Below are 25,882 nucleotides of genomic sequence, written 5' to 3' on the forward strand. Positions count from 1 at the left end.
ACCCCCTCTTTAAAGATCTCCAAACACAGCCACATTCAGAGGTCCCGGATGTTCATCCAGGACATCCGCACTGAATTTGGGGGCACACAATTCAGTGCGTAATGACTTGCCTGCCCCACATATGTACAGTGCTGAGGTGGTGGTGGGGCGGGGGGGAACCCTGAACCCGGGATACACAGGCGAGTGGTCTCTGCCACGTTCCCAAACCTCAACTCACCACGTCTTTCTCTGCGTCCCTTACCTGCGTGCTCCAGGCTGCGGGGCCACCTGCCCCAAAGCCCACCCCTGGTGTCCTATCAGCCCACGCGGCCCCTGAGGCCAGAAGTCTGCAGCAAAACCTGCATTTCCAGTCGTCAGGGTCAGCGACCTTAGCTTCAGGCACCTGCCCCTAATGACACACTCCCTGCTTGAAACGCCTGCAGGGGCGGTCTCACGCCTGTCACGCTTTCTCTGCCTTGTTCACTCTCCTGGGCTGGATGGTCTCCTAACTCTGCACGATTGGGTGGTAGCTTGAGGAAGGCTGGCGGTGGGTCCCCGTAAAAACCTGCAGGGGAAACGCTCCCTGCCTGCGCGGCTGTCAGTGTGAAACCGGGTAACCAACCTGCAGTCACTCTACGTAGGACAGAAGTAAGCAGACAACCTGGGTTACCGATTTTTTTAAAGAACAGAAGGTGATATTCTCTGATGGACAGAACGTTCGAGCCCCCCTAAAACTCCTAGCTGGAAGCCGTAACCCCCAGTGAGCTAGAATTTGGAGGTGGGATCTTTTGAGCGTTTACTTGTAATTTCCTATATTTTTTAAAGCTCATTTAGAGCACTTTTTTTTTTTACTTTTTATTTTGTATTGGGGTATAGCTGATTAAGAAATGCTGTGAGAGTTTAATTGAAGTATGTGTCTCTGCTCAGTTGCTCAGACCCTCATGGACTGTAGCCCGCCAGGCTCCTCTGTCCATGGAATTTTCCAGGCAAGAATACTGGGATGGGTTAGGGCTAGTATAGCTGAATTAAAATGCTGTGTTAAATTTCTGCTGTACAGCAAACTGACTCACTTATACACATGTATGAATACATTCTTTTTTTATATTCTCTTCCATGACGGTTTATCACAGGCTATTGAATATAGGTCATTGGGCTATACATTTGGGCCTTGCTGTTTATCCACAGGAGTTTAGTTCTGATATCAGCTCTGACTGCACGGTTTTCAAGGGGAAAACTAGTCCCCACAAATAGCTGCTTTGCAAAAGTCACCTTATTAACATAACAAAAGACACCTTGGAGAAGCAATTCTCTAACACCTCTGGGGTGTCCACAACTCAACTCAATTCTGATCTGACTACTGGGAGAGAGCATGGGATCCCAGTGTAAGGGCTCCATCCCACCAAACTTGTCCCCACCCAACCCCACCTCCTTCAGACATCAATCACAAAGTCCACGTAATCACCTGTCCTTCCGACTGACCCGCTTTAGGCCCCAAGTTCCTCCAACCACCTCCTTGAGTTTCATTTCCTACAGTGGCTCACAGAACTCAGGAAAACAGGTTACTTTCGGATTCACTGGTTTATTATAAATGGATACGACTGTGGAACAGCCAGAGACGCACCAGGGAAGGATATGGAGGTACGGGGAAAGGATACGGAGCTCCCACACCCTCTCCAGGGAACCACCGTCCCATCACCTCCACGGGTTCACTGCGTGTTTTTATGGAGGTTTTATTATGTGGGCGTACTGATTATACCATTGGCTATGGGAGGCTGGTTCAACCTCCAGCCCCTCACCCTTCCTTGGACGCTGGGGGTGAACCTGAACCTTCTGAGGCTCTCATGAGAAAATCTATCTGGGGCTTCCCTGGTGGCTTGGTGGTAAAGAATCTGCCTGATCTGCATTGGCAGGGCACACCGGTTAGATCTCTGGCTCAGAAAGATCCCACATGCTGAGAAGCAACTTAGCCTGTGTTCCAGTGACCCGGAGCTGCAATTACTGAAACCCAGATACCCGAGGGCCTGTGCTCCACAACAAAAGAAGCCGCTGCGTTGAGAAGCCTGGGCCCCAGAACCAGAGAGTAGCTCCTGCTTGTCTCAACTAGAGAAAAGCCCACACAGCAAGAAAGACCCAGCACAGCCAAAAATAATTAATTAAATAAAAAAAAAAAAAGAAAGCAAATTGGCTCCCCTGGCAACCAGTCCCCACAATTAGCTGCTTTGCAAGAGTCACCTTATTAACACAACAAAAGACACCTTTATCTCTTTCCTCACTTAAGAAATTGCTAGGGCTCCAGGAGCTGCCTGAAATGGAATGAAGACCAAACATGTATTTCTTATAACTCCCAGGGAAGTAATTAGACTTAGATGAGGTCATGGGGTGGTTCAGTCCAGTTCAGTCGCTCAGTTGTGTCCGACTCTTTGGACCCCATGGACTGCAGCAGGCCAGGCCTCCCTGTCCATCACCAACTCCCGGAGTCCACACAAACCCACGTCCATTGAGTCAGTGATGTCATCCAACCATCTCATCCTCTGTCGTCCCCTTCTCCACCCGCCTTCCGTCTTTCCCAGCATCAGGGTCTTTCCCAAATAATATATATTTATGTAGATCCACACTTTACACATATGTATGTACACATCTATGTACACATGGACATACTTTATGTCTATTTCTATCCATCCATACATAAGGTCTTTCCCTGATGGCTCAGAGACTGCAGTGCAGGAAATGCAGGACCTGCCAGCTGGATTCCTGGGTAGGGAAGATTCCCAGGAGGAGGAAAATGGCAACTCACTCTAGTATTCTTGCCTGAAAAATCCCATGGATAACGGAGCCTGGCAGGCTACAGTCCAAAGGGTCACAAAAGGTTAGACACGACTGAGCGTGGAGCACATATAAAATACATATTTTATATATATAACAGATATGCTATTATATACATATATATAAAGACACCAAAGTTCCACTCAAGACATCGGTACTTTAGGACTTCCCTGGCAGTCCACTGGTTAAGACTTTGCCTTCCAAAGCAGGCAGGTGTGGGTCTGATCCCTGGTCAGGAAGCTAAGATCCCACGTGCCTTGGGGCCAAAACACCAGAACGTAAACAACAGAAGCAAGATTGTAAGAAATTCAGTAAAGACTTTTTAAAAATGGTCCATATAAAAAAACGGGGTTTGGGGTGGGGGACGCATGTACACCCATGGCTGATTTATGTCGATGTATGGCAAAACCCACCACAATTAGCCTCCAATTAAAATAAATAAATTTGAAATAATTCTCCCCCCTAAAAAAAAGATATCAGTACTCTGTTTTCCATCTCCTATACCTTTAACTTTCAAGCTGCTCCCCTGTGAGTTCTCCAGCTAAAGGATTGTTGAGCATGGAACCCTTGTACCTGGAGGGGGCATGCTGGCCTCTCCCAAACTCACCACAAAGTCCGTCTGCTCCTGCCAGTAGCAGCCCCAGACGTTTCCTGCGTCTTGAATCAACAAAGCCCTTTCGGACTCGGCTCAGCCGCTGTGATGGTTGCGCTGTGATGCTCTGTATGTGTAACCCGCAGGTCAGGCCTCAACCATCAGCCTCACACTTGCTAGGACCAGGGCAGACAGAGCTACGGAGGGAAACTGGAAGCCGCCGAGGGTCACCTGCAGGGCTGGAACTGCTTCCAAAGAAAACCTGGCTTCTACACAGCTCTCCAAATACCACACACAAAGGAAATGTACAGCCGGAAGAACCAAGACAGCAAAATAAGGAAGCTGATGTAAGTTGGGACTGTGGGCTTCCCTGCTGGTCCACTGGTGAAGAGCCTGCCTTGCAACGCAGGGGACACCCGTTCAATCTCCGGTCTGGGAAGATCCCACATGTGGCGAGGCACCTAAGCTCGTGTGCCGCAACTCCTGAGCCCTTGTGCTGCAACTACTGAAGCCGGCATGCCTAGAGCCCTCGCTGTGCGACGAGAGAAGCCATCGCAAGCGCAAGCCTGTGCATTGCCACGAGAGAGTAGCTCTCGCGAAGCAATGAAGACCCGGCACAGCCAGCAAACAAATAATATTTTTAAAAAGAAACAAGGTGATACTGTATAGAGAGTGGACTTCCCTGGTGGCTCAGATGGTAAAGTGTCTGCCTACAGTGCGGGAAACCTGGGTTCGATCCCTGGGGTGGGAAGATCTCCTGGAGAAGGAAATGGCAACCCACTCCAGTCTTCTTGCTTGGAAAATTCCATGGAGAGAGGAGCCTGGTGGGCTACAGTCCATGGGGGTCACAAAGAGTTGGACACGACTGAACGACTTCACTCACATACATACATGTATACATATTTTGGGGGGATCCCAGGTGGCGCAGTGGTTAAAAATCCACCTGCCAATGCAGGAGATGCGGGTTCAATCCGTGGGTGGGAGATTCCCCTGGAGGAGGAAAATGGCGACCCGCTCTAGAATTCTTGCCTGGAGAATTCCAAGGACAGAGGAGCCTGGCAGTCCTTGTGATCGGAGAGTCGGACACAACTCCGTGACTAAACTGCAACAACCAGTAACACCTGATGACGTGTGTAGCAACCACTTGAATAGAACACATTTTCCTGTTTTTGTTTTTTGTTTTTTTTTTTCCTAGTTCAGCTTCAGTTAGTAAGTTTTTTTTGTGGTTGTTGATATTTTGAGGTGCCTTCCATTGTGGGCAAGAGATGTTTCTAAAGGGTGCGGAAAAGCAGACTTTAAAAAAAAAAAATGACTTGAGCCATGTTTTCAAGCCTTGTGGGAGAAGTTTCCCAATGTATCTTATCTGCAACTGCACTGCCCTGAGGTTTTGCTGGCTTAGCCTCGGTGGAAGGGGAACTCCCCTCTGCCAGCGCATTTGTTTCCTGTAAGTGAACAAACTGGATGGTCTGCCCAGACGTGCCCAGGGTGGCGTGGCTGAAACAGGGCAAGGGGGACCCTCCAAGTATCTCTGTGCCAGGGTATCTCACACCTTTATCACCTGCATCTATGTTTGCTTATTTTTGCAGCACATTATCACGAAGCGTCAAAACCCAGGCAACTCCGTAAGCACCTTCTAAGGAGCCCCCCTTTCCCTAACACAGAGCTTTCTTATAGCTCTGGCCTTACCCTTGCTGTTTCCAATTCTTAATACTGGCACTGGAGCTTTTTTTTTCTTTCTTTCTTTCCCTTTTGAAAACAGTCCTTTTGTCTAAGGAATCAACAAAGTTGTTACAACCAGAGAAGTCTCCTTTATGTGTCCATTTACGTTTCCAAAAACGGAAAGAAGCTGAGCGAGAATTCTAAAAAGGGTCCAACAGGTGAGCCTGGGCAGACAGGAGGCCCCCAATATTTATGGAATAACTATGTTCCAGGTTGAATTGTGTCCCTCTCAAAAAAAAGAAAAAAGAAAAAAGAAAAAAAAACCAAACCCAACCCTACATAGGAGGGACTTCTGTGGCTAAGACTCCCTGCCTCAATGCATGGGACCTGGGTTTGATCCCTAGGTGGGGAGGATCCCCTGGAAGAAGGAAATGGCAACCCGCTCCAGTGTTCTTGCCTGGAGAATGCCACGGACAGAGGTCGATCCCAGAGTCAGACACGACTGAAGCGACTGAGCATGCACGCACGCAGGAAACTAGATTCTGTCTGCTGGAAACTCACATGTTGCACCTAAAAAAAACAAGATGCCACAACAAAGACTGACGATCCCACAGGCTGCAACTAAGACCCAGAAGAGCCAAATAAATAAATATAATAAATATTAAAAAAATAATAATGTAGGAATCCTGACCACCAGTACCTCAGTGTGACCTTACCTGAAGAGAAGGTCTTGACGTAGGTAATTAAATTAGAATGTGGTCATGAGTCTGGGTGGCAATCCTGGATGACTGGTGTCCTTATAAAAAGGGGAATGTGGACATGGAAACAGATGCATGGACAGAAGATAAGATGACGAGATAAAGAGATAAGATGGCTGTGTTGGAGCCAAGGAGAGAGGCCTGGAACCAACTCTTTCCTCAGAAGGGGTTAACCCTGCCCACCCTCTCATGCCGGACTTTCAGCCTTCAGAACTGGGAGGCGCTAACTTCATGTTGTTGCGTCTACCTACTCGGTGGTCATTCCATACAGCAGCCTAGCACATTCGGAGGAAAAGGAAACAGCAACCCTCTCCAGTATTCTTGCCTAGAGAATCCTGTGGACAGAGTAGCCTGGTGGGCTGCTGTCTATGGGGTCGCACAGAGTCGGACACGACTGAAGCAACTTAGCAGCAGCAGCACATTTGGGGCAGAGTCTGCTCACTAACTGGCTGATGAACTGCCCTCTCTGAGGTCCAGCGTCCTCAACAGGAAATCATGACTGGATGAAACCAGGGAACGTCTGTCACAGCCACAGCTTGAAAAAAAGACGTAAGTTAACTGAGCATATTCTATTTGCCACTTCCAACTGCCTGCCCAGTCCATGGGGTCGCAGAGTCAGACACAACAGTGACTGAACTGAACAGCTTGCCCGGGCTTGCATCATGTAACGCTTTCGTTTCATGTACACGGAAAGGCAGGCACAGAGGTTTAATGCTGATATGTGCTAAACCAAGCTGTCTTGAGTGCCCAGTTGACACACTTCACCAGAAACACAACGCTCACATTTTAAAGTCTCTGCAGCTTTCTTATTTCCGCCTCTCGAAAGATCCTATCTTTATGTTTAAACATGCATTTAAAAATGAAAATCGCTCAATCCTCTCCTGACTCCTTGCAACCCCATGCACTGTAGCCTGCCAGGCTCCTCTGTGGACTTCTCTAGACCTGAATACTGGAGTGGGTAGCCATTCCCTTCTCCAGGGGAATCTTCCCAACCCAGGGATCGAACCCAGGTCTCTCCCATTGCAGGCGGATTCTTTACCATCTGAGTCACCCTGGAAGCCCATTTGCCAACATGCATTTACAACACCAGCTAAAAATAATAGAAATGGGTTGCTGCTGCTGCTAAGTCGCTTCAGTTGTGTCCGACTCTGTGCGACCCCATAGACGGCAGCCCACCAGGCTCTGCCGTCCCTGGGATTCTCCAGGCAAGAATACTGAAGTGGGTTGCCATTTCCTTCTCCAGTGCATGAAAGTGAAAAGTGAAAGTGAAGTTGATCAGTCATGTCGGACTCTTAGAGGCCCCATGGACTGCAGCCTACCAGGCTCCTCTGTCCAGTTTTCCAGGCAAGAGTACTGGAGTAGGGTGCCATTGCCTTCTCCGAGAAATGGGTTGGGGGAAGGTATTTCTGAGTGGGAAGAAAAAAAAAAAGAAATGCTGCCTTTCAGCTTGCCTTCAGAAACTTTGGGGCGGGGAGGGGAAGAAAAAATAATCAAAGCAGATGAGATATACAAGGCAAAAACGGGCAAGGCAGTCTTATTCTGCCTCTTTACCGACTGAGCTATCAGGGAAGCCCGAGTTCCTTGGACAGCAAGGAGTTCCAACCAGTCCATCCTAAAGGAAATCAGTCCTGTATATTCATTGGAAGGACAGATGCTGAAGCTGAAGCTACAATCCTTTGGCCATCCGATTCGAAAAACTGACTCACTGGAAAAGACCCTGATGCTAGGGAAGATTGAAAGCGGGAGGAAGGGGACGACAGAGGATGAGATGGTTGGATGGCATCACCCACTCCATGGACATGAGTTTGAGTAAGGGCTTCCCTCGGAGCTCAGTCGGTAAAGAATCTGCCTGCGGTGCGGGAGACCGGGATTCAATCCCTGGGTTGGGACGATCTCCTGGAGAAGGAAATGGTAACCCAATCCAGTACCCTTGCCTGGAAAATCCCATGGACCAAGAAGCCTGGTGGGCTGCAGTCCATGGGGTCGCCAAGGGTCGGGCACGACTCAGCAACTAACACTTTGACAACACACTTTTGGAGTAAGCTCCGGGAGTTGGTGATGGACAGGGAAGCCTGGCTGTGCTGCAGTCCATGGGGGTCGCAGAGAGTCGGGACACGACTGAGCGACTGAACTGAACCGAACCGAACCAATTCCAGCTCTCTGTTATCAGACTTCGGCAGCGGAATCGCTCTGGGAGTTGTAACCAGCCAGGGTTGCTCGGCGATACAGGCGCTCAAGGAGGGGGACCCGCGCGCCATTGCTCACGCTCCCTGCCGGCCCGAGGTGGGGGGGGGGAGGCGGGTGCGGGCGGCTATAAACTGCAAGAGAGACTTGCCAAGAGTTTGAGGACAGGCGCTCCGGGGCCCGGGCCGAAGTGCCCCGCGGGGGGACCCCATGACTAAGGCCACCCTGCTGCCTTTGTACTTGGTGGCTCTGAAGAGAGAAGCACCTCAGGCGCGGTCGAACCTCCGCGCCCTCCCTCCCTCCCTCTTCAGGCGCGTTCCAAATTCGAGCAGTACGCGCTGGCCCCTGGACTAGGGACGCGACTCTGCTCGGGCCCGTGACCGAACCTCCTGGCCCGTTTCCAAGGGTGAGAAGTGAGCCGGACGGGGGGACGCGGACGTGCCCAGAGCGCTCTCGCGCGCGCGCGTCTCAGGAGCTTCGCGAGGAGACCAGCCGCGCGCATGCGCCGAGCGGCTGTGTGGCTCAGAGCGCGCGCCCTTAGTGGGGGCCGCGCGAGGAGGCGAGGCGCGCGTGCGCAGAGCGGCTCCCGGCGCTAGGGGGCTGGCTGCAGCGCGCGTGCGCGGGAGCAGCTTCGGGGGCGCGGGCGCGAGGCGGCGGCGGCGGCCCGGGACTGCGCGTGCGCAGAACGGCTCGGGTCGCGCGCGCGCGCGCGCTGCGGTAGACGGGAGGGAGACCAGAGCGCGCGTGCGTGTGCAAGAGCAGCCCGTGGCGGGCGGCCGCGCGTGCGCAGAACGGCTCGGGGCGCGCGGGGCAGGCCGGGAGCGCGCCTGCTGGCACCTCCTCTCCGCCCTCCCCCTCCCCCCGCCCACCCCGCGAGTCGGCAGAGAAACGGCGGCACAATGGCGGCGCCCGTACCCCCTCCGCGTCCCGTCACCCACCTGCTTTTTGACATGGACGGCCTCCTTCTGGGTGGGTAGCCTGCGGCCGCCTCCCGCCAGAACTGTCTAGGGATTGGCGGGACGGGAAACGCAGGCCCTCAGCGCCGGGGTCGGGGGCCACGACGGAGCGGTGTGAGGAGACCCCTCGGTCCCCTCAGGCGGGTCGCTCGCCCGGGGCTGCCGCGTAGACGGCTCCCGGGGCACTTCCGGCGGCCGTGCCGCGCTTGCGGGGCCGGCGCGCTCAGGGACCACCGTGCCGGCTGTGGAGTTTCTTGGTGAGGTCCCCCCCTCCCCACCCCAGAGGCCGCGAGCGCTGCGCGCAGCCACCCAGCCTCAGTTGCCCCATCCGGGCCCCGACCTCCAGGGGGCCCTGCCGGGGCTCTGCCCTCTAAGGTGCACGCACCTGGTTGGTAGCATCCTACAGGCAGGGCATGGTCCTCCATCCGCCGCTTTGGGGGTGTGTGTGGGGGGGGGGTCGCTGGAGCCTCTGCCGACGTCTGCAGGCGTTTGGGGGTGACCTAGCCGGAAGGCGGGAGTGCCATGCAAGCGGGGTTGCTGCTGAAGCTCGCTCTCCGCAGTGCACGGGACCGCTCCACGGCCACTGCAAGCTGCAAACGCTCCTGACCCCCAGTGTCTTGTGCTGAGGAGGAGGTGATGGTGGTGGAGCCCTGCTCAGAGGTCCGGCTGGGCGGAGAGACTCCCAGCACGGACATCCGAGCGGGCAGCCAGTTTGCAGTACGGTGCCCGGGTCCCCACCCCGCCGCTACCCAATCAGAGTGTGCACTTTTTTAACCCAAGTGCCGGAAAGTTGGAGATGCATACAGCGCCCAGGGTTTGGAGTGGTTTAGAGAAGGAAATGGCAACCCACTCCAGTGTTCTTGCCTGGAGAATCCCAGGGACGGGGGAGCCTGGTGGGAGGCCGTCTATGGGGTCGCACAGAGTCAGACATGACTAAAGCGACTTAGCAGCAGCAATCCCGCGCACCCCCTCGGGACTTGTCCTGCAGTGGCTTGGTGGTAGGTGTGAACTCCACCAACAGAAACGGAATTCAAGCAGGATTCATAGAAAGCACTCACTTTTTATAACTCACGAGCCAGCTAACTGCCCTGAGCGCAGCTTATGGCTTGGGCCATTTTTTTCCATAACAGTGCCAAGTGTTACACAACGTTAGGGCCGGCGTGTTCCTGACCTCAGTCTCCGGAATGTTTCACAGAACTGTAAAAATGTGTCCATACTCTATGTGGACTACTGACTTGGTGGAGGTGTGTGTACTTTTAATATGTGTGTGTGTGTGTGATACTCATTCAGCCATCGCACACTCTGCAACTCCACGGACTGGAGCCCGCCAGGCTCCCTCTGTCTATGGGGATTCTCCAGGCAAGAACACTGGAGTGGGTTGCCATTTCCTTCTCCACGGGAATCTTCCCTGCCCAGGGGTCAAACCCCAGTCTCCTGCATTGCAAACAGATTCTTTAGCGTCTGAGCCACCAGGTAAGACTTTCATGTACTTGAATGCTTCCTCTCATAAAATCCTGCAATGTGGGAGAAAATATTTGTGTTGCCTGACTGAAAGCGAAAGATTGCACAGCTCACAGAGGTAGAGTGATCTGCCCAAGGTCACATAGCAAATAAGGAACAGAGCTGAGAAATATCTAGTTCTAAATAAAAGTGCTGTGCTCATCTTAATGAGAGTGAGTGTGACCTTGCCCCTGTGATCATGTGACTCGGTTCAATAATGGGGCTGTTTTTTTAAAGGCACACAAAAACCAGCCTCTTATTTCTTTTCACGGACCCAGGGCTTCAGCAATCAAGAATCCACTTGCAATGCAGGGGACTCATGAGATGTGGGTTGGATCCCGGGGTGGGGGAGGAAGGCGTGGCATACCCACTCTGAGAAATTCCATGGAGAGAGGAGCCTGGCAGACTACAGTCCGTGGGGTTGCAAACAGTCAGATGTGACTGAGCAGCTTAGCACATAGCATAGCACAGCACTGTAAACCAGTGAATTCCTAAGGGAGAAAAATAAGTTCCCATCGAGGTCACTGACTGGATAGAACAGTGTATGCAGTGTAAACCTTATATGACTCAGTTTCAAAAAGGGCTCTGGGATTCGTAAGTATAGTTTGTGGACATGAGTTTTCCTGCCCAGGTGGTCAAGCTAAATTGTCAAATAAATGCTTTACCCTGTAATGAAAGGTCTAGAGGACATGTTTCGGGAGTCTCGTGAATTTTAATGCAGACTGAGGTGTCTCATTAGAGTTAAATTTATTAAACTTGTAAATGAGCTTGGTGCTTCATCCCCACTCGAGACACACGTACGTGTTCCCTGGAGCCATGGATGTAACTTCTGTGGTGGTAATTGTAGGGGTTATCAGCCAGGGGCTTCCCTGTGGCTCAGCTGGTAAAGAATCTGCCTGCAGCGTGGGAGACCTGGGTTCAGTCCATGGGTGGGGAAGATCCCCTGGAGAAGGGAAAGGCTATCCACTCCAGTATTCTGGCCTGGAGAATCCCATGGACTCTACACTCCCTGGGTTCACAGAGAGTCAGACACGACTGAGCAACTTTGAGTTATCAATCAGTCTCCACTTCGCTAGCTAAGGCAAGTTGAGTGGTTTGTCAAGCATTGGACTGGCAGTTGTGTTACCAATCCTCTGAACAAGTCAGAGAAGCAAGGATTAGTGGCCTTTGGGAACAAAAGACCCAACTCTTTTCCTCCCTTTTAGGTCATACTGCCCTGACTCTTCCTAGAGGTGGTAAGGCCTTGCAGAACTTTCTCAGAAATGCAGCTTAGGTTATTCTGTTACTTTTACAAAACGTCTGTAATAAAACACGAGCTTTCAGAATGCAATACTTTACTTCCTCTAATCTGCTTGATGATACCTGTTCTAGGGCACCCCACTCCAGTCCTCTTGCCTGGAAAATCCCATGGACGGAGGAGCCGGGAAAGCTGCAGTCCGTGGGGTTGCTGAGGGTTGGACACAATTGAGCGATTTCACTTTCAGGCATTGGAGAAGGAAATGGCAACCCACTCCATTGTTCTTGCCTGGAGAATCCCAGGGACGGAGGAGCCGGGTGGGCTGCCGTCAATGGGGTCGCACAGAGTCGGACACGACTGAAGCGACTTAGCAGCAACAACAGGGCTTCCCTAGTGGCCCAATCAGTAAAGAATCCGTTTGCAATGCAGGAGACCTGCATTCGATCCCTGAGTTGGGAAGGTCCCTTAGAAGAGGGCATAGCAACCCACTCCAGTATTCTTGTGTGAGGAATCCCCATGGACAGAGGAGCCTGGTGGGCTACAGTCCATGGGGTTGCAAAGAGTCGGACACAACTGACCAGCTAAGCACATACCTGTTCTAATTTTCAAGGGCCTGACTTCAGTTTGTCTGTTGTTTGCGTAACAGTGTGTCATCAGTTAATCGTAAGTTCTTTTTCGGTCTGCCTGCGTTTCAGAATTCCAGATGCATTTCCACAGGAAGTTCTGTTTACTTGTGTCAGCCCCAGTACTTGAATTTTCCAAGAAGTGAATCAGAAAACAGTGAAGGGCGAAGCTTGTGGGCAGTGAGGAAGTCTGGAGATTGTTGCAGGAATCTAGTGCTTTTGAAGTGTTTGCTGCTGTTGTCTTTTCAGTCTTTGGAATTTGATTTTTGTTGACACAGGTAACAATTATCTGTGAGCTAGGTAGTAATTTTGGCCCTCAGATGCTATTTAGACCCAGAGACAGAGGGGACTGAGATTATTTATGATCAAGGATAAGATTTTGAAGGAAGAAGATACAAATATTAAACACTCAGCTCCTGAACAGGAAGGGTTTTCTTGTTGCTAAATAACTGAAGTTGTTTAATGACTTTAGGAGCACAGAGGCTCTCTTTAAGAGGGGAAAATTGGTGGTCCAGAGTCCTGCAATCTGATAGGCGTAGGACCATATAAGATTTTCTTAGAGCAACGTTGAAAAAGGAAAAAAACACAGAGGAAATGAGCTTGAATGGAAACTTTTTCTGTCCTGACATATCCAAAATGTTACTCAAGGGAGAAGGGGAAGGAGAAGGGACGTCGCTCAGTCGTGTCCGACTCTTTGCGACCCCCTGGACTGTAGCCTGACAAGCTCCTGCATCCATGGGATTTTCCAGGCAATAGTACTGGAGTGGGTTGCCATTTCCTTTTCCAGGGGATCTTCCTGACCCAGGGATCGAACCCTGGTCTCCCGCATCAAGGCATGATCAATTAAAAAAAAAATCATGGAGATAGTTTGCCTTCCTTTTTGTTACCTAGCCTTTGAAATCTGTGTGTGTTGGACGCTCAGAACGCATCTCCACACAAACTAGCCAGCTTTCCAGGCTTCACTGGCCACGTTTCGCTAGGGCCTCCCTTGTTGGACGATCCAGGTGCAGGGTTTTGGGAAGCAGTTCATTGATGATTGCTGTTGATAATAGGGCCATGTGGAGGGTGGATGTTAATCATATTGAGAATTAGGAATTCTGTGGATGTGTAAAATGTGATATACATAAAATGTGCTTTCTAGGAGTCTTGATGCAGTAGTTATAATCCTTAAAAAGTCAGCCTTAGGAAAATAACTTATTTTCAAATTCTTAAAATCAGAAAAATAATAATGTGATAGATGGGTGAGGGAAAATATAATTATTTGCCATGTTGACTATAACTGACAATGTCTCCATAAACACGCAGATATTGCAGGATTTTTTGTTTATTTATTTTTAATCCCGCAACATGTGAGATCCTTGGCTCAGTGGTAAAGAACCCACCTGCCAGTAGAGGAGATGTAGAAGACGGAGGTTCAGTCCCTGAGTTAGAAAGATTCCCCTGGAGGAGGAAATGGCAGCCCGCTCCAGTATTCTGGAGGATCCCCTGGACAGAGGAGCCAGTTGGTCGAAAGTGAGCACCACATGTGGGATCCTAGATTCCCAACCAGGGGCTCACCCTGCACACCCCACTTGGGAAACACCGCTCTTAATCACTGGACCACCAGCAAAGTCCCAAGGCTGCAGGATTTCAAGGGGGGACACCTGGCTTCTAATTCACCGTCACGTAGAGGAGTGGATGCCCTGTTGTGTACCTGTTTGCACTCCCATAGCTTCGTCTCTGCCCAGTAGTGGCCATTTTGAGATGGTGTAGGAGTGCCCGGTTCTCTGTCTGGGTGCCTCTGGGTGAAGGCAGGGCCTCTCTGGAGCTCAGCAGCTCACAGCTGTGCCCACACGGGGTCAGGGTCCCCTGTCACCCGTCGTCCTTTGGTTCACGTCCCCTACGCCAGATGGTCTAGACCCCGGAACCTCCACACAGCAGATGACAAACAGAGAATCTCCTTAGCTGGCTTTAGCACTTCCGTAGGTTACTTCCCTGGGGGCTCTGAAGGTCAAGAATCTGCCTGCAATGCAGACCTGGGTTCGATCCCTGGGTCGGGAAGATCCCCTGGAGAAGGGCATGGCAACCCACTCCAGTATTCGTCCCTGGAGAATCCCAGGGACGGAGGAGCCTGGCGGGCTACAGTCCATGGGGTCGCCAAGAGTCGGACACAGCTGAACAACCAAGGGGCAGATTAAGGTACCAACGGACCATGTTGCTTGTCAGAGAAAATCCATCAGGAATAAGAAAGGACTCTAGAGGGGACTAAGGTGGGTAAACTCAGGCCTGTTAAACTGTGCTTCCTAACAGTCCCAAACCGTGTCAGCCTTCAGAGTGTGCCTGCCATTAGCGGTTCCTATCCACCACAGCGGCTCTCATTTCTAGAATAACTGGGAAGAGGGTGAGAACAAAATTGCAGAATTCTGCGGGTCGACGGGAGTTGGGTCCAGCTGGCAAGACGGCTGGCATACTCAGTGGGTTTCTGCCAGTGCGGGTGCAGAGCAGCCTGGCCTTGCTTTCTGCTAGCTTCCTTATCCTCCTCGTGGTGTGCTTTCCTCTGGAATCTCAGCAGTGAAAACCAGGTATGATCTCAGGAGAGGCGTCATCGTTTTTTCTCTCAATCTGTTTTTCCCTCCTTCTCCTTGGAAAAAACTGTGTGTTGGGGATTCTTTGCTCCCTTTTGTCTTTATGATGATTCTCTCTTTTCTCTGTTTCAGCTTCTTCTTTTTTTTTTTTTTCCTTTCATTTTGTAAGCTGCTATAATTTATCAGTTACGCCATGTCATTCTTCAGGGGTAGACCGAGATTTAATGTAACAGAAAAGAGCAAGGGAAATAATGCCCCCAAGAAATGTCTGCCGAGAGCTCTCATTACACAGAGGTGCCCAAGTGACTTTTTAAAACCTGTGTTTGCAGTGTTTGAAAAGTGATGGACACATAGCCTGAGGTCAGAAGGTGCCATGGTGTTTGGATTACATTCAGAAATAAAGATCTCACCGTCAGCTGTATGTGAATACTGGCTTCCCGGGTGGCGCTAATGGTAGAGAACCCGCCTGCCAGCGCAGGAGACGCAAGCGGCGGGTTCCATCCCTGGGTCGGGAAGGTCCCCTGGAGGAGGGCGTGGCAGCCCACCCCTGCATTCTCGCCTGGAGAATCCCACTGACAGGAGCCTGGAGGGCTGCCATAGACTTGTAAAGACTCAGACACAGCTGAAGTGATGTAGCACGCACGGGGTATTCAAAGCTTCCTAGAAGTGTGTTGAAATGGGGGGCGAGGGCAGTGCTGGTGTTAGAGCACACATTTCTGAGGTTTAAAATGGCCTTGTGGGTGTCTGAGGAGAATTTTCTTGAACACGTGATGATCGTGACAGACTCACATTTCTGTTTCTTCAGCAGAAATGCTTAGGAAGTGTTCTCCCACTTTTGGTCTTTGCAGAGGTGGACGACCATCCCAGCAGCTCTCGGGTTACCTTCTGAGCGTTGGTCAGATCCATCCCCATTTTCCTTTAGGGTCTGCTCCCTCACGGCCTTCGCTGTGATGCCTACGGTCAGTAGCTTAGCGTCTGCACAGAGTATGTGCAGAAGAGGGCCTGCGCCTGCACTGAGGGCGGTCTGCTCCGCGCCCTGGCCTGGCAGGCAGCAACATCGGCCTGCCTCCTGCCCCTGGGCAGGGCAGTTGATGGCCCTTAACTTGCCTCCCGAGGCCTAGAGGCCAGGAACGGATCTAGAGGCACACTAGAGTCTGCTCGACACCCGCTAGGCTGTCCAGGCTACATGAGATGCGGACTCGTGATCACAGCTCTGTGTGTGTGTGTGTGTGTGTGTGCGCGCATGTGTGTGTGTGCGCGCGCAGTTGGTTCAGGCATGCCTGACTCTTTGCGACCCCATGGACTGTAGCCACCAGGCTCCTCCGTCCATGAGTGGGTTGCCATTTCCTCCTCCAGGGGATCTTCCCGACCCAGGGATTGAACCCATGTCTCTCAGGTCTCCTGCTTTGGCAGGTGGCTTAAAAATCCATAAAGGACTATTTGGGAGGATGGGCTTTGCGTAGGTTTGTTTGCATATGAAAGGCACCCTCGTTTACATGCAAAAAACAGCTTCTTACCATCTCTGGGAATTAACTAGCCTTGGAAGGGGCAGTCTGTTCCCCTGGATCAGCAAGTCAGTATCAAAAGTACTTCTTTTTCCCACTTGAGCACTTGGAGCTGGGCCCAGGGATCTCTGAAAACATTTGGGCACCAAATTTTCTTTGGGTGGAATCTTTCTATTTTTTAAAATTTATGTTTATTTGGCGGATAATTGCTTTACAATGTCGTATTCGTTTCTGCCATACATCAGTATGAGTCACCCCTCAGTTCAATTCAGTCGCTCAGTTGTGTCCAACTCTTTGCAACCCCATGGACCGCAGCGCGCCAGGCTTCCCTGTCCATCACTAACTCCCGGAGTCCACCAAAACTCATGTCCATGCAGTCGGTGACACCATCCAACCATCTCATCTTCTGTTGTCCCCTTCTCCCACCCCCAATTCCTCCCAGCATCAGGGTCTTTTCCAAGGAGTCAGCATCAGGTGGCCAAAGGATTGGAGCCTCAGCTTGAGCCATATGTATACGTATGTCCCCTCCCTCTTGAGCCCTCGCACCCCATCCTGGGCTCCAGGTTATCCAAGCCCATCCCGGCCTCCAGGTCATCGAAGCGTGCGGAGCTGAGCTCGCTGCGCTGTAGAGAGGCCTGCATGATTTTACGCCTGATAGTGTATGTATGTCCGTGCTGCTCTCTTCATTTGCACCGCTCCCTCCCTCCCACTCGGCTCCACAGGTCTGTTCTCTGCTGCGCATCTCTATTCCTGCCAGTACAGTTTTTCTAGATTCCCTAGTTACATGTTAATATAGGATGTTTGTTTTTCTGACTTACTTCACCTTGTATGACAGGCTCTCGGTTCACCCATATCACCACAAATGACTCAGCTTTGTTTCTTTTTATGGCTAAGTAGTATTTGATTGTTGGAGAAGGCAATGACACCGCACTCCAGTACTCTTGCCTCGAAAATCCCGTGGACAGAGGAGCCTGGAAGGCTGCAGTCCATGGGGTCGCTACCAGTTGGACACGACTGAGCGGCTTCTTTCAATTTTCACTTTCATGCATTGGAGAAGGAAATGGCAACCCACTCCAGTGTTCTTGCCTGGAGAATCCCAGGGACGCCGGAGCCTAGTGGGCTGCCGTCTATGGGGTCGCACAGTTGGATACGACTGAAGCGACTTAGCAGCAGCAGCAGTATTTGATTGTGTATATATGTGTGTGTGTGTGTGTGTATCACGTCTTCTTTATCCATTCACGTATCAGTGAACATCTAGGTGGCTTCCATGTCCTAGCTGCTGTAAATAGTGCTGCAGTGAACACTAGGGTACCACGCGTCTTTGAACTACGGTTTGCTCAGAGGGATATGCTCAGTACTGGGCTTGCTGGGTCATATGGTAGTTTTTATTCCTAGCTGTTTAAGGAGTCTCTGTACTGTTTTCCATATTGGTTGTATCAATCTTTATTCCCATCTTTTGGTGGAATCTTGAACAGCAGCTGGTATTTAGTTAAGAGGTCACATTCAAAAAAGAGAGAGAAGCTTTCTGCATGTCCTCTTGAAGTAGCCACTCACCGATACCTGCGGCTCACAAGGTGTGCCCGTCAGACCTGGTGACAGTGGTGTCCCTCGGGAACCTGGCAGCCCTGGGCCGACGCCTCTCCGCGGACGTCTGCCGCTGCAGGCCTGGCGTGTTCTCATCCATCACTCCCGAGGCTGGAGCTCGAGCTGGAGTGAAGAATGACATGGATTTAAAAGCAGTTCTGGCAGTGCTGGGCCAGTGCTGTCCTTGGTGTGAGGGCCCTGCGGCTGCATTTTCACAGGTCCCCAGGGTTCTCTGTTTGTGTTCCCCACGGTTTCATTGTCTTGGAAACCTTTCTGCTCCTGCTTTAAGGAAAGGGGATCACTTGGTTATCGAAGAAGTGTTCTGTGCCAGCAAGGTGTCACTTGGTGCTTCCTTCCGGCTGCAAACAGTTGATTTCGGTCAGTCCCTGGTACATCCCAGTTTCCTATCTGCGTCTGTTATTGACCTTGTTTCCCTTAGAAGCATTGCCTTTGGTTGCACTGACAGCGTGTGTTTTTCACCTGGTAACTGTATAATCAAGGCCGACTCCGAGTCCAGCTGAGATGACTGCCTTTTGCCACCATGTACTTCGAGTTGACACTGACAGCTGGATGACCGTGCGTCAGCTTTGAAAGTGCTGTGTGGAGGGGACTGGCTTTGCAGCAGGGGAGTTCTGGTCGAATTTGAGATGTGTTTGGAGAAACTATCCAGCTGCCTGGAGAACCCAGAGAAAACCGAGCCAGTTTCCTACTGGGTCCTTTCAACAAGCATCTCGGTGGGTGGCCTTGGGCAGACTTAGAATGCCTGCCGGGCAACCCTCACTGGGACAGGCACAATGGGAATCCTTACTGGGCTTCCCAGGGGGCGCTAGTGGTAAAGGACCCACCTGCCAATGCGGGAGATGCCATAGATGCAGGTTCCATCCCTGGGTGGGGAAGATCCGCTGGAGAAGGAAACGGCAACCCACTCCAGTATCCTTGCCTGGAGAATCCCGTGGACACAGGAGCGCGGCGGGCTACACTCCATGGGGTCACGGAGGGTCGGACACGACCGAGTGACTGAGCACGCACGCGTCCACCTCAGAGACCACATAGCTGACACCTCGTGTTCTAGTCTTTGTCCCACTCCGAGGGGCGATGGGGGGTCCCACTCAGGCCTACCTGTGCTCACTGAACACGTCAGCTGCCATGTGGAGGAAGCCTGCTTCCTCACTTCACCCCGGGTACCTGCTCTCCCTGCCACCTTGGTGCCATTCCCTGTCCTCGGGCGTTCTCCCAGCAGCGGAGCCCGCCCCCACCTTGGGTGTCTCGGGCATGTGTCAGTCGGGGCGGGACCCTCCTGGGCCTCCAGAGGCTCGTCAAGACACAGGAACAGTCAGGCCCAAGACAGCCTGCTGGCCGACACAACGCCTTCAGCGTACTGTTTTCTGTTGTTGTTGTTATTGCTGCTGATGTGTTTTAAATTAATTTATTTTATTTTTGGCTGTGCTGGGTCTTCATTGCTGTGAGAACTGTTCTCTATCTGTGACAGGCAGCTATTATCTAGTTGTGACAGTGTGACAGGTGGGGCTGTTCTCTAGCTGTGACAGTGTGACAGGCGGGGCTCTTCTCTAGCTGTGACAGGTGGGGCTGTTCTCTGGTTCTGACAGGCAGGGGCTGTTCTCTGGCTGTGACTGGCAGGGCTGTTCTCTGGCTGTACTCTATTGTGACAGGCCGGGCTGTTCTCTGGTTCTTTGGTTGTGGCAGGCGGGGCTCTTCTCTGGTCGTGGTGTTTGTGCTTCTCTTTGCGTTGCTTTCTCTCGTTGCAGAGCATGGGATCCGGGACCGGTGGGCTCCGTAGTCGTGGCTCTCAGGCTCAGCTATTACACAGCTTGTGGGAATCCTCCGGGTCCAGGGATCAAACCCCTGTCCCCTGCATTGCAAGCTGCCCTGTCTTCCACTGGACCCCCTGGGAAACCCTTGTGTGGTGTTTAATGCGACTTTGCAAAAGAGATTTAGTTGTCTGAATATGATACAGCCCTTCTTCATAGCATTTGTGTCTGTTATTAGATCAGGTAAGGGCATGTCCTCCCTTGGTGAGCAGATGGCACGCGTGTGAACTTAACAGCTTCATATAACCGCACCTGTGGTGCTGAATAACCAGTGCAGGGTACCTGTCTTGACATTTATAATATCGTATCGAGCCCTGGGCTGGAGAGAGAGTCTGGCCCTGAACCGGAGGGGTCCTTTTACACCGGCATCTTCCTCGGTGCCTGGGCTTGGGGTGAGTGTGCGGGACTCTGCAGGCGTCAGCTCTCCTTCCCATCCGGGAGGGAGGTGGTCTTCCTGTTCAAACTGATACCCCCACATGGGCTGGCCCTGGCCCTACCTTCCGCAAGGGAGGGGAGGTTTGCCTTTTCTTTGGAATGTCACAGCTCCTCTTTCTCCCGCTGCTTCTAATTCTTCTGTTTAGTCGCTCAGCCGTGTCTGACTCTGCCACCCCATGGACTGCAGCCCGCCAGGCTCCTCTGTCCATGGGATTCTCCAGGCAAACATCCTGCAGTGGGTTGCCATGCCCTTCTCCCGGGGGTCTTTACACCCCAGGGATTGAACCCGCGTCTCCCGTACTGGCAGGTGGATTCTTTCCCGTGGAACCACCAGGGAAGCCCAGTGCTTTAGCACCTGAGCACAGCGTGTTCTAGCTTATCACTGAAACACAACCTCCCTGCTCTCCACGCTCCACCCTGCCTGCAAGCTTTCCACCCACAACCCAGGAACGTTGTCGGGATGAAGGGCGCAGTGACTTCCGAGTGGCCAGCTTGCTGCTGTTCAGTCGCTCAGCTGTGCCCAACTCTCTGCGAGCCCACGGACTGCAGCACAGGCTTCCCTGTCCATCACAGTGTCCCAGAGTTTGCTCAAACTCATATCCAGTGAGGCCATGTGTGGCCGGCATCTTTTCTTCTGTTTCCGGAACTTTGGGCTTCATGAGCCGCTGCTACCCCGCTCTGCGCTGCGTGTCTCATCGTCTGTCCTCTCTGTCCGTGTTCAGGGCCCTGGCCTTGGCTGTGGACCCCCTCCCCCTCACCTCCCACGGACGCGTGGGCCCGAGGAGCCTTCTGCTCTTCCGTCTCTGGGTCCCTGGGGGCGCCCTCGCCTCCCCTTTGGCTCAGTCCACACTTGCCAGTGCCCATGGGCACTCCACCCAGAGGCCACCCCCAAGACCCAGGTTTCAGGCCGAGGCCCGACCAGTCTGCCGTGCTGGGCTCCCCGTGAGCCACTTGTGGCCTTTCTGTCTGCGGATCCTCCACTGCCTCTTCCCAACATCAAGTCCTTCCTGCTGGCTGAAGATTCACAGCCACGCTGGTGTCTTCGGGCCCCCCGTCTCCCTCCTCGGGTGACAGCGTTTCCTGGGAGCCTTCCCCGCGGACCCTGCCTGCCTCAGCCGGTCCCCTGGCAGGGAGCCAGGCACCCTGTTCCTGCCCATCTTCCTGCATTTTGCGGTTCCACGGACCTCACCTCGGGGATGGAGCCTGACCGATGTTGCCTCCGCCTCTTCCCGCAGCCCGAGAGAAGAGACACAGCTATTTAGACTCGGGTGCCAGGGGCAGGTGTGTTCGTCCCAGACATGCTGATGGCGGCAGGCGAGTGTTGGTCCTTACGTAGGGAGACGGCAGATAGTGCCCGGTGCCCGGCACGTACGGGTAAAGGAGGCTTTGCTGAGAGGACCCACCCCAGCAAGCATTTTTCCCCCAGGTGCCCCTGCTTTTGCCTGCTCAGAGGAGTCTGCACAGAAGCAGACCCCAGAGTACTCTCCGGGAGGAAGGGCATCCAGGCCTGTAAAATAGCCCTCGACTCTACCTGTTGCGGTACATCTGACTTGCCCTCCCATGTGCCGGCTTTGTGTGTGCGTGGTTATGACACAAACATGTAAGTGATCTCCGAGTTGGCCAGGTGCAGAAGCCCGAGCCGTATCGCAGCTCTCATCTCGTTCAGCCAGGCTGAGAGCAGCCTGATAAAAGCATGCAAAGTCTGACACTGAGTGATTTCGGGCCAGTCCCCCAGAAGGAGGAAATGTGACCTGAACCCAGCAGCCTGGAGCCGACCCACCCAGTTGGGGAGTGTGCTTGGGGACGGGGTTTTTGGTTCAGAAGGCATTTAAGGTCAGTGTGACAGCAGGGATTCGCCAGGGCGCTCAGAGGAGGGATGGTCAGGGCCTCGCCTCGTTTCCTGAGCCTCACGGTTTTCCAGAGGTCCTGAGGCCAGTTCAGGTAAGGGCATACTGCTCAGCTAACCCAGTGTTCTTGGGAGCCGGGGGCAGGAAGCGAGTTGCAGTTCAGCGCGCCTCTTGGGACACTGGATTCGTCCTGAGCAGGGCCATGGGAGGGCTTCCGTGGTGGCTCAGCTGGTAAGGAATCTGCCTGCAAAGCAGGAGACTTGGGTTCCATCCTTGGGTTGGGAAGATCCCCTGTAGAAGGGAAAGGCTGCCCACTCCAGTATCCTTGCCTGGAGAATCCCATGGATGGAGGAGCCTGACGGGCGACAGTCCACGGGTCGCAGAGTCACACACGACTTGAATGACTGAGCATAGCGCCCAGGGCTGTGGGAGCCAGCTGGGTGGCAGTCAGGAAGGGGGGGCCCCACGTGTGAATATGCAAGGTGGCCCCAGTGCAAGGTGAGCGCAGAGGCCTCAGGAAGGGCACTCGGGGTGCGGTCTGCCTCACACCAGACCCAGGAACGTAGACCTCACCTCCTGCCTGTCGCCCGGCCCCACAGGCTCAGGGTGCCACGCAGGGCAGTGACCTCAGTGGGGGTGACCAAGCCCGCGAGGCTGGGACCTGCCTAGGGGCTGTCGCAACCGTCCAGGAGAATGAGGCAACGCAGACGTACGCTTGTGACTCCCCAGGGATCCCCGCGGGCCCTGCTGTGTCATCCAGCGGGTTCCTGACCTCTGCTGGCATCATCCTGCCTTGGCGTGCACACTGGCGTGTCAGGAAGGGCCTCAGATAATCCAGGCGGCCAGCTCTCGAATACCCCGAGTGTGTGTTCCCCAGGCGAGAGCGTCACAGGCCGTACTGGATGCCCAGCCTCTTGTTCAGCAAACCCGCCCCGCGCCTGCCCGTCTGTCGTCTGTCCACCCCCGCCCTCCCACCGCCTCCTGATCACGGGGAGCTCGGTCCTGGGAGTGCCAGGGGCATTCCTCTGCCCTGGGCAGCAGCGCTCCACTCCCCTGACCGCGGGGCCCCCTTCCCACCCCCTGCTCTCCTCACCTCACCCCCACACACACGGGGGGCATGTCACGGGGCTGTCGCGTTACTGAGGAGGCTTCTTGGGTGTCCAGTTGGCTCCTGGACACTGGGTTTTAACGTATTTCCTAGTAGCTCAGTTGGTAAAGAATCCGCCTGGAATGCACGAAAGCCCAGTTCGATTCCTGGGTTGGGGAGATCCCCTGGAGAAGGGATAGGCTACCCACTCCAGTATTCTTGGGCTTCCCTGGTAGCTCAAGTGGTAAAGAGTCCACCTGGAATTGCGAGAGGCCTGGGTTCGATTCCTGGGCTGGGAAGATCCCCTGGAGAAGGGAAAGGCTACCCACTCCCGTGTTGCGGCCTGGAGAATCCCATGGACTGTATGGTCCATGGGTTCAGATAGGGAGGCTCTAGAGAGAGGGGATATATATGCATATGGCTGATTGACATTGTTGCAGGCAGAAACTAACACATAGTGTAAAGCACTCCAGTAAAAAAACAAGCATTATCAGCTCGTAAAGTTTCACAATCATATTTGTCCCTTAAACACTTCTGCTTGTTCTGTTGATAAACCTGGTAGACATTAACCCTCACTATTAGGAGGACACGATGGTATTTGACTCTGCTTACGCGTCTTTTTTCATCAACATAAACACCCTGATGCTTGTGACCCTCTGTTTATCTAAGGTCTTCTTGAAACATTTTTCTTTATCTGTCATTTTTGCTCCGGTGGTTCTTCACTGCCGTGGGCTTTTCTCTGGTTGCGGTCGGAGGGCTTCTCCTCGCGGAGCAGAGACTCTAGGTGAGCAGGCTTCAGTCGTTGCAGTGCGCCGGGTCCGTTGCCCTCAGCATGTGGGGTCTTCCCAGACCAGGCCTCGAACCCTGTCCCCTGCATTGGCAGGCAGATTCTTCACCTCCATACCCCTCAGGAAGTCCCAAACGCTTAACTTGTGCTTGCTCTGCTCACAGCTCTGATAGGTGTCAACCCGCACTGTTAAGAGGCCACGATAGTGTTTGGCTGTTTGCACATGTTTTAGTCCACGTAAACACCTTTCTTGTAGCAGGCAGTGGCGCCCCGCTCCAGTGCTCCCGCCTGGAAAATCCCATGGACGGAGGAGCCTGGAGGGCTGCAGTCCATGGGTCGCTGAGAGTCGGACACAACAGAGCGACTTCACTTTCACTTTTCACTTTCATGCATTGGAGAAGGAAATGGCAACCCACTCCAGTGTTCTTGCCTGGGGAATCCCAGGGACGGGGGAGCCTGGTGGGCTGCCGTCTGTGGGGTCGCACAGAGTCGGACATGACTGAAGGGACTTAGCAGCAGCAGCAGCAGCACGAGGTTTATTAAACAGATGAGCATCAAGTTCACTTGACGTTTCCAGTTGAGTTCCAATAATGTCGTCTTTGTGGAAATTGTCTGTGCGCGGCGTTAGTTGTGATGTGGTGGAGTCTTTAGTTGAAGCCCGTGGGATCTTAGTTCCCCAACCAGGGGTCAAACCTGGGCCCCGTGCTTTGGGAGCACAGTCTTAGCCACTGGACAACGAGGGAAGTCCCTTGATAATATTGTCTTAAAGGGCAGGTGAAAATTAGTAATCTCAGTGTGTATTTCAAAGTTTATTTATAGCATTGTTGCCCCAGTAGGCCAAACTGCATTAAAGAGTACATATACCAAGATGACAAATGACTTGCAAAAACTCACTCCCCTTTTACATGGCTGTGCGTGTTTGGGGAGTCCAGAGGTGCCTGCCTGTTCACTGTGGAAACCGTTTTTCCACCCAGCTGATTAGATTTTTGCATTTCTTGGCATATATGAATGTTTTCTACCTAAATCCCATAATCTTTGAACCTGACGAGAATTCTGCATTGGTTCAGTAGATTTCCCAGGTCTGTGCAGGTCCCGGGGGCAGGGCCATGCAAACACTATGTGAATGGCTGAAGGATTCCTTGCATGTCCTGTGTCTGACTTGGAGTAACACAGGCGTACGGCTGTATACCCATGGGAGTCAGAAAATGAGCATTAATTGTGCGTCTGAGGAGCCTCTGCCTGTCCCTAGAGGACACTTCTGGGTCTTCGAAGTTGCAGACTGAAAGGCATTGTCGTTTGCGAACAGGGTAGGCACTTGTGTCTCCTCGTCTCTCAGAGCCGCTGAGATGGGGGGACTAGGACAGGTGAGTTTCTACCTGTGCCGACCGAGCTCCGCCTCCTGTGGCCACAAAAGGCGCGTTCTGCTTGGGAAGGGAAGGACGCTTATCTACTTTTTGCAGAAATGCCGGGGAAGAGGTAAATGAAGTCTGAGGTGTGTGAACCACTTTCCATTGTGTGGGCAGATGTTCTTTAAAAGAATACTGACTCTTGTTTCCTGGGGTCCGTCTTTAGTCCCTTCCCATAAAAAAACAAGACACAGAAGGATATTTTTTAATCAGTTGCCCTTGCCTTTGATGAGGAGGGCATGGCAACCTTCTGCAGTATTCTTGCCCAGAGAATGCCATGGATAGAGGAGCCTGGCGGGCCACAGTCCACGGGGTCGCAAAGAATCAGATACGACGAGGTGACTTAGCACGCACGCCTCATACACACGCACACCTTGCCTTTGGCAGAAATGCTGCCAGAGATGAAGATCAGTAACTCAGAGTTGTGGCCTCACGTGTGCACCACCAAAATTTGTATTTTGAAGCCCTAACCCCCAGGGCCTCAGAATGGGGCTGTACTTGGAGTCAAGGTCTTTAAAGAGGTAAGT

At 52.7% G+C, this 25,882-nt stretch overlaps 2 protein-coding genes across 5 annotated transcripts in view; one reads left to right on the plus strand and one right to left on the minus strand.

Moving 5' to 3' along the window:
* Positions 1 to 9,752, minus strand: part of STS (steroid sulfatase (microsomal), isozyme S) — a 157,548-nt gene extending 147,796 nt beyond the window's left edge. Inside the window, exon 1 of the mRNA XM_018043775.1 lies at positions 9,337 to 9,752. The gene's annotated coding sequence lies outside the window, so the exon portion shown is untranslated. The remainder of the gene's footprint in view (positions 1 to 9,336) is intronic.
* The window catches only part of PUDP (pseudouridine 5'-phosphatase), a 59,715-nt gene continuing 42,671 nt past the window's right edge, over positions 8,839 to 25,882 (plus strand). For all 4 annotated transcript variants that reach the window (XR_001917559.1, XR_001917558.1, XR_001917560.1 and 1 more), the window contains exon 1: positions 8,839 to 8,964. Coding sequence is in view for 1 of the 4 variants with exons in the window: in XM_018043776.1 (XP_017899265.1) it covers positions 8,895 to 8,964 (70 nt within the window). In the remaining 3 variants the exon portion in view is untranslated. The remainder of the gene's footprint in view (positions 8,965 to 25,882) is intronic.

This window comes from Capra hircus (assembly GCF_001704415.2).
Source record: "Capra hircus breed San Clemente chromosome X unlocalized genomic scaffold, ASM170441v1, whole genome shotgun sequence".
Lineage (NCBI taxonomy): Eukaryota > Metazoa > Chordata > Mammalia > Artiodactyla > Bovidae > Capra > Capra hircus.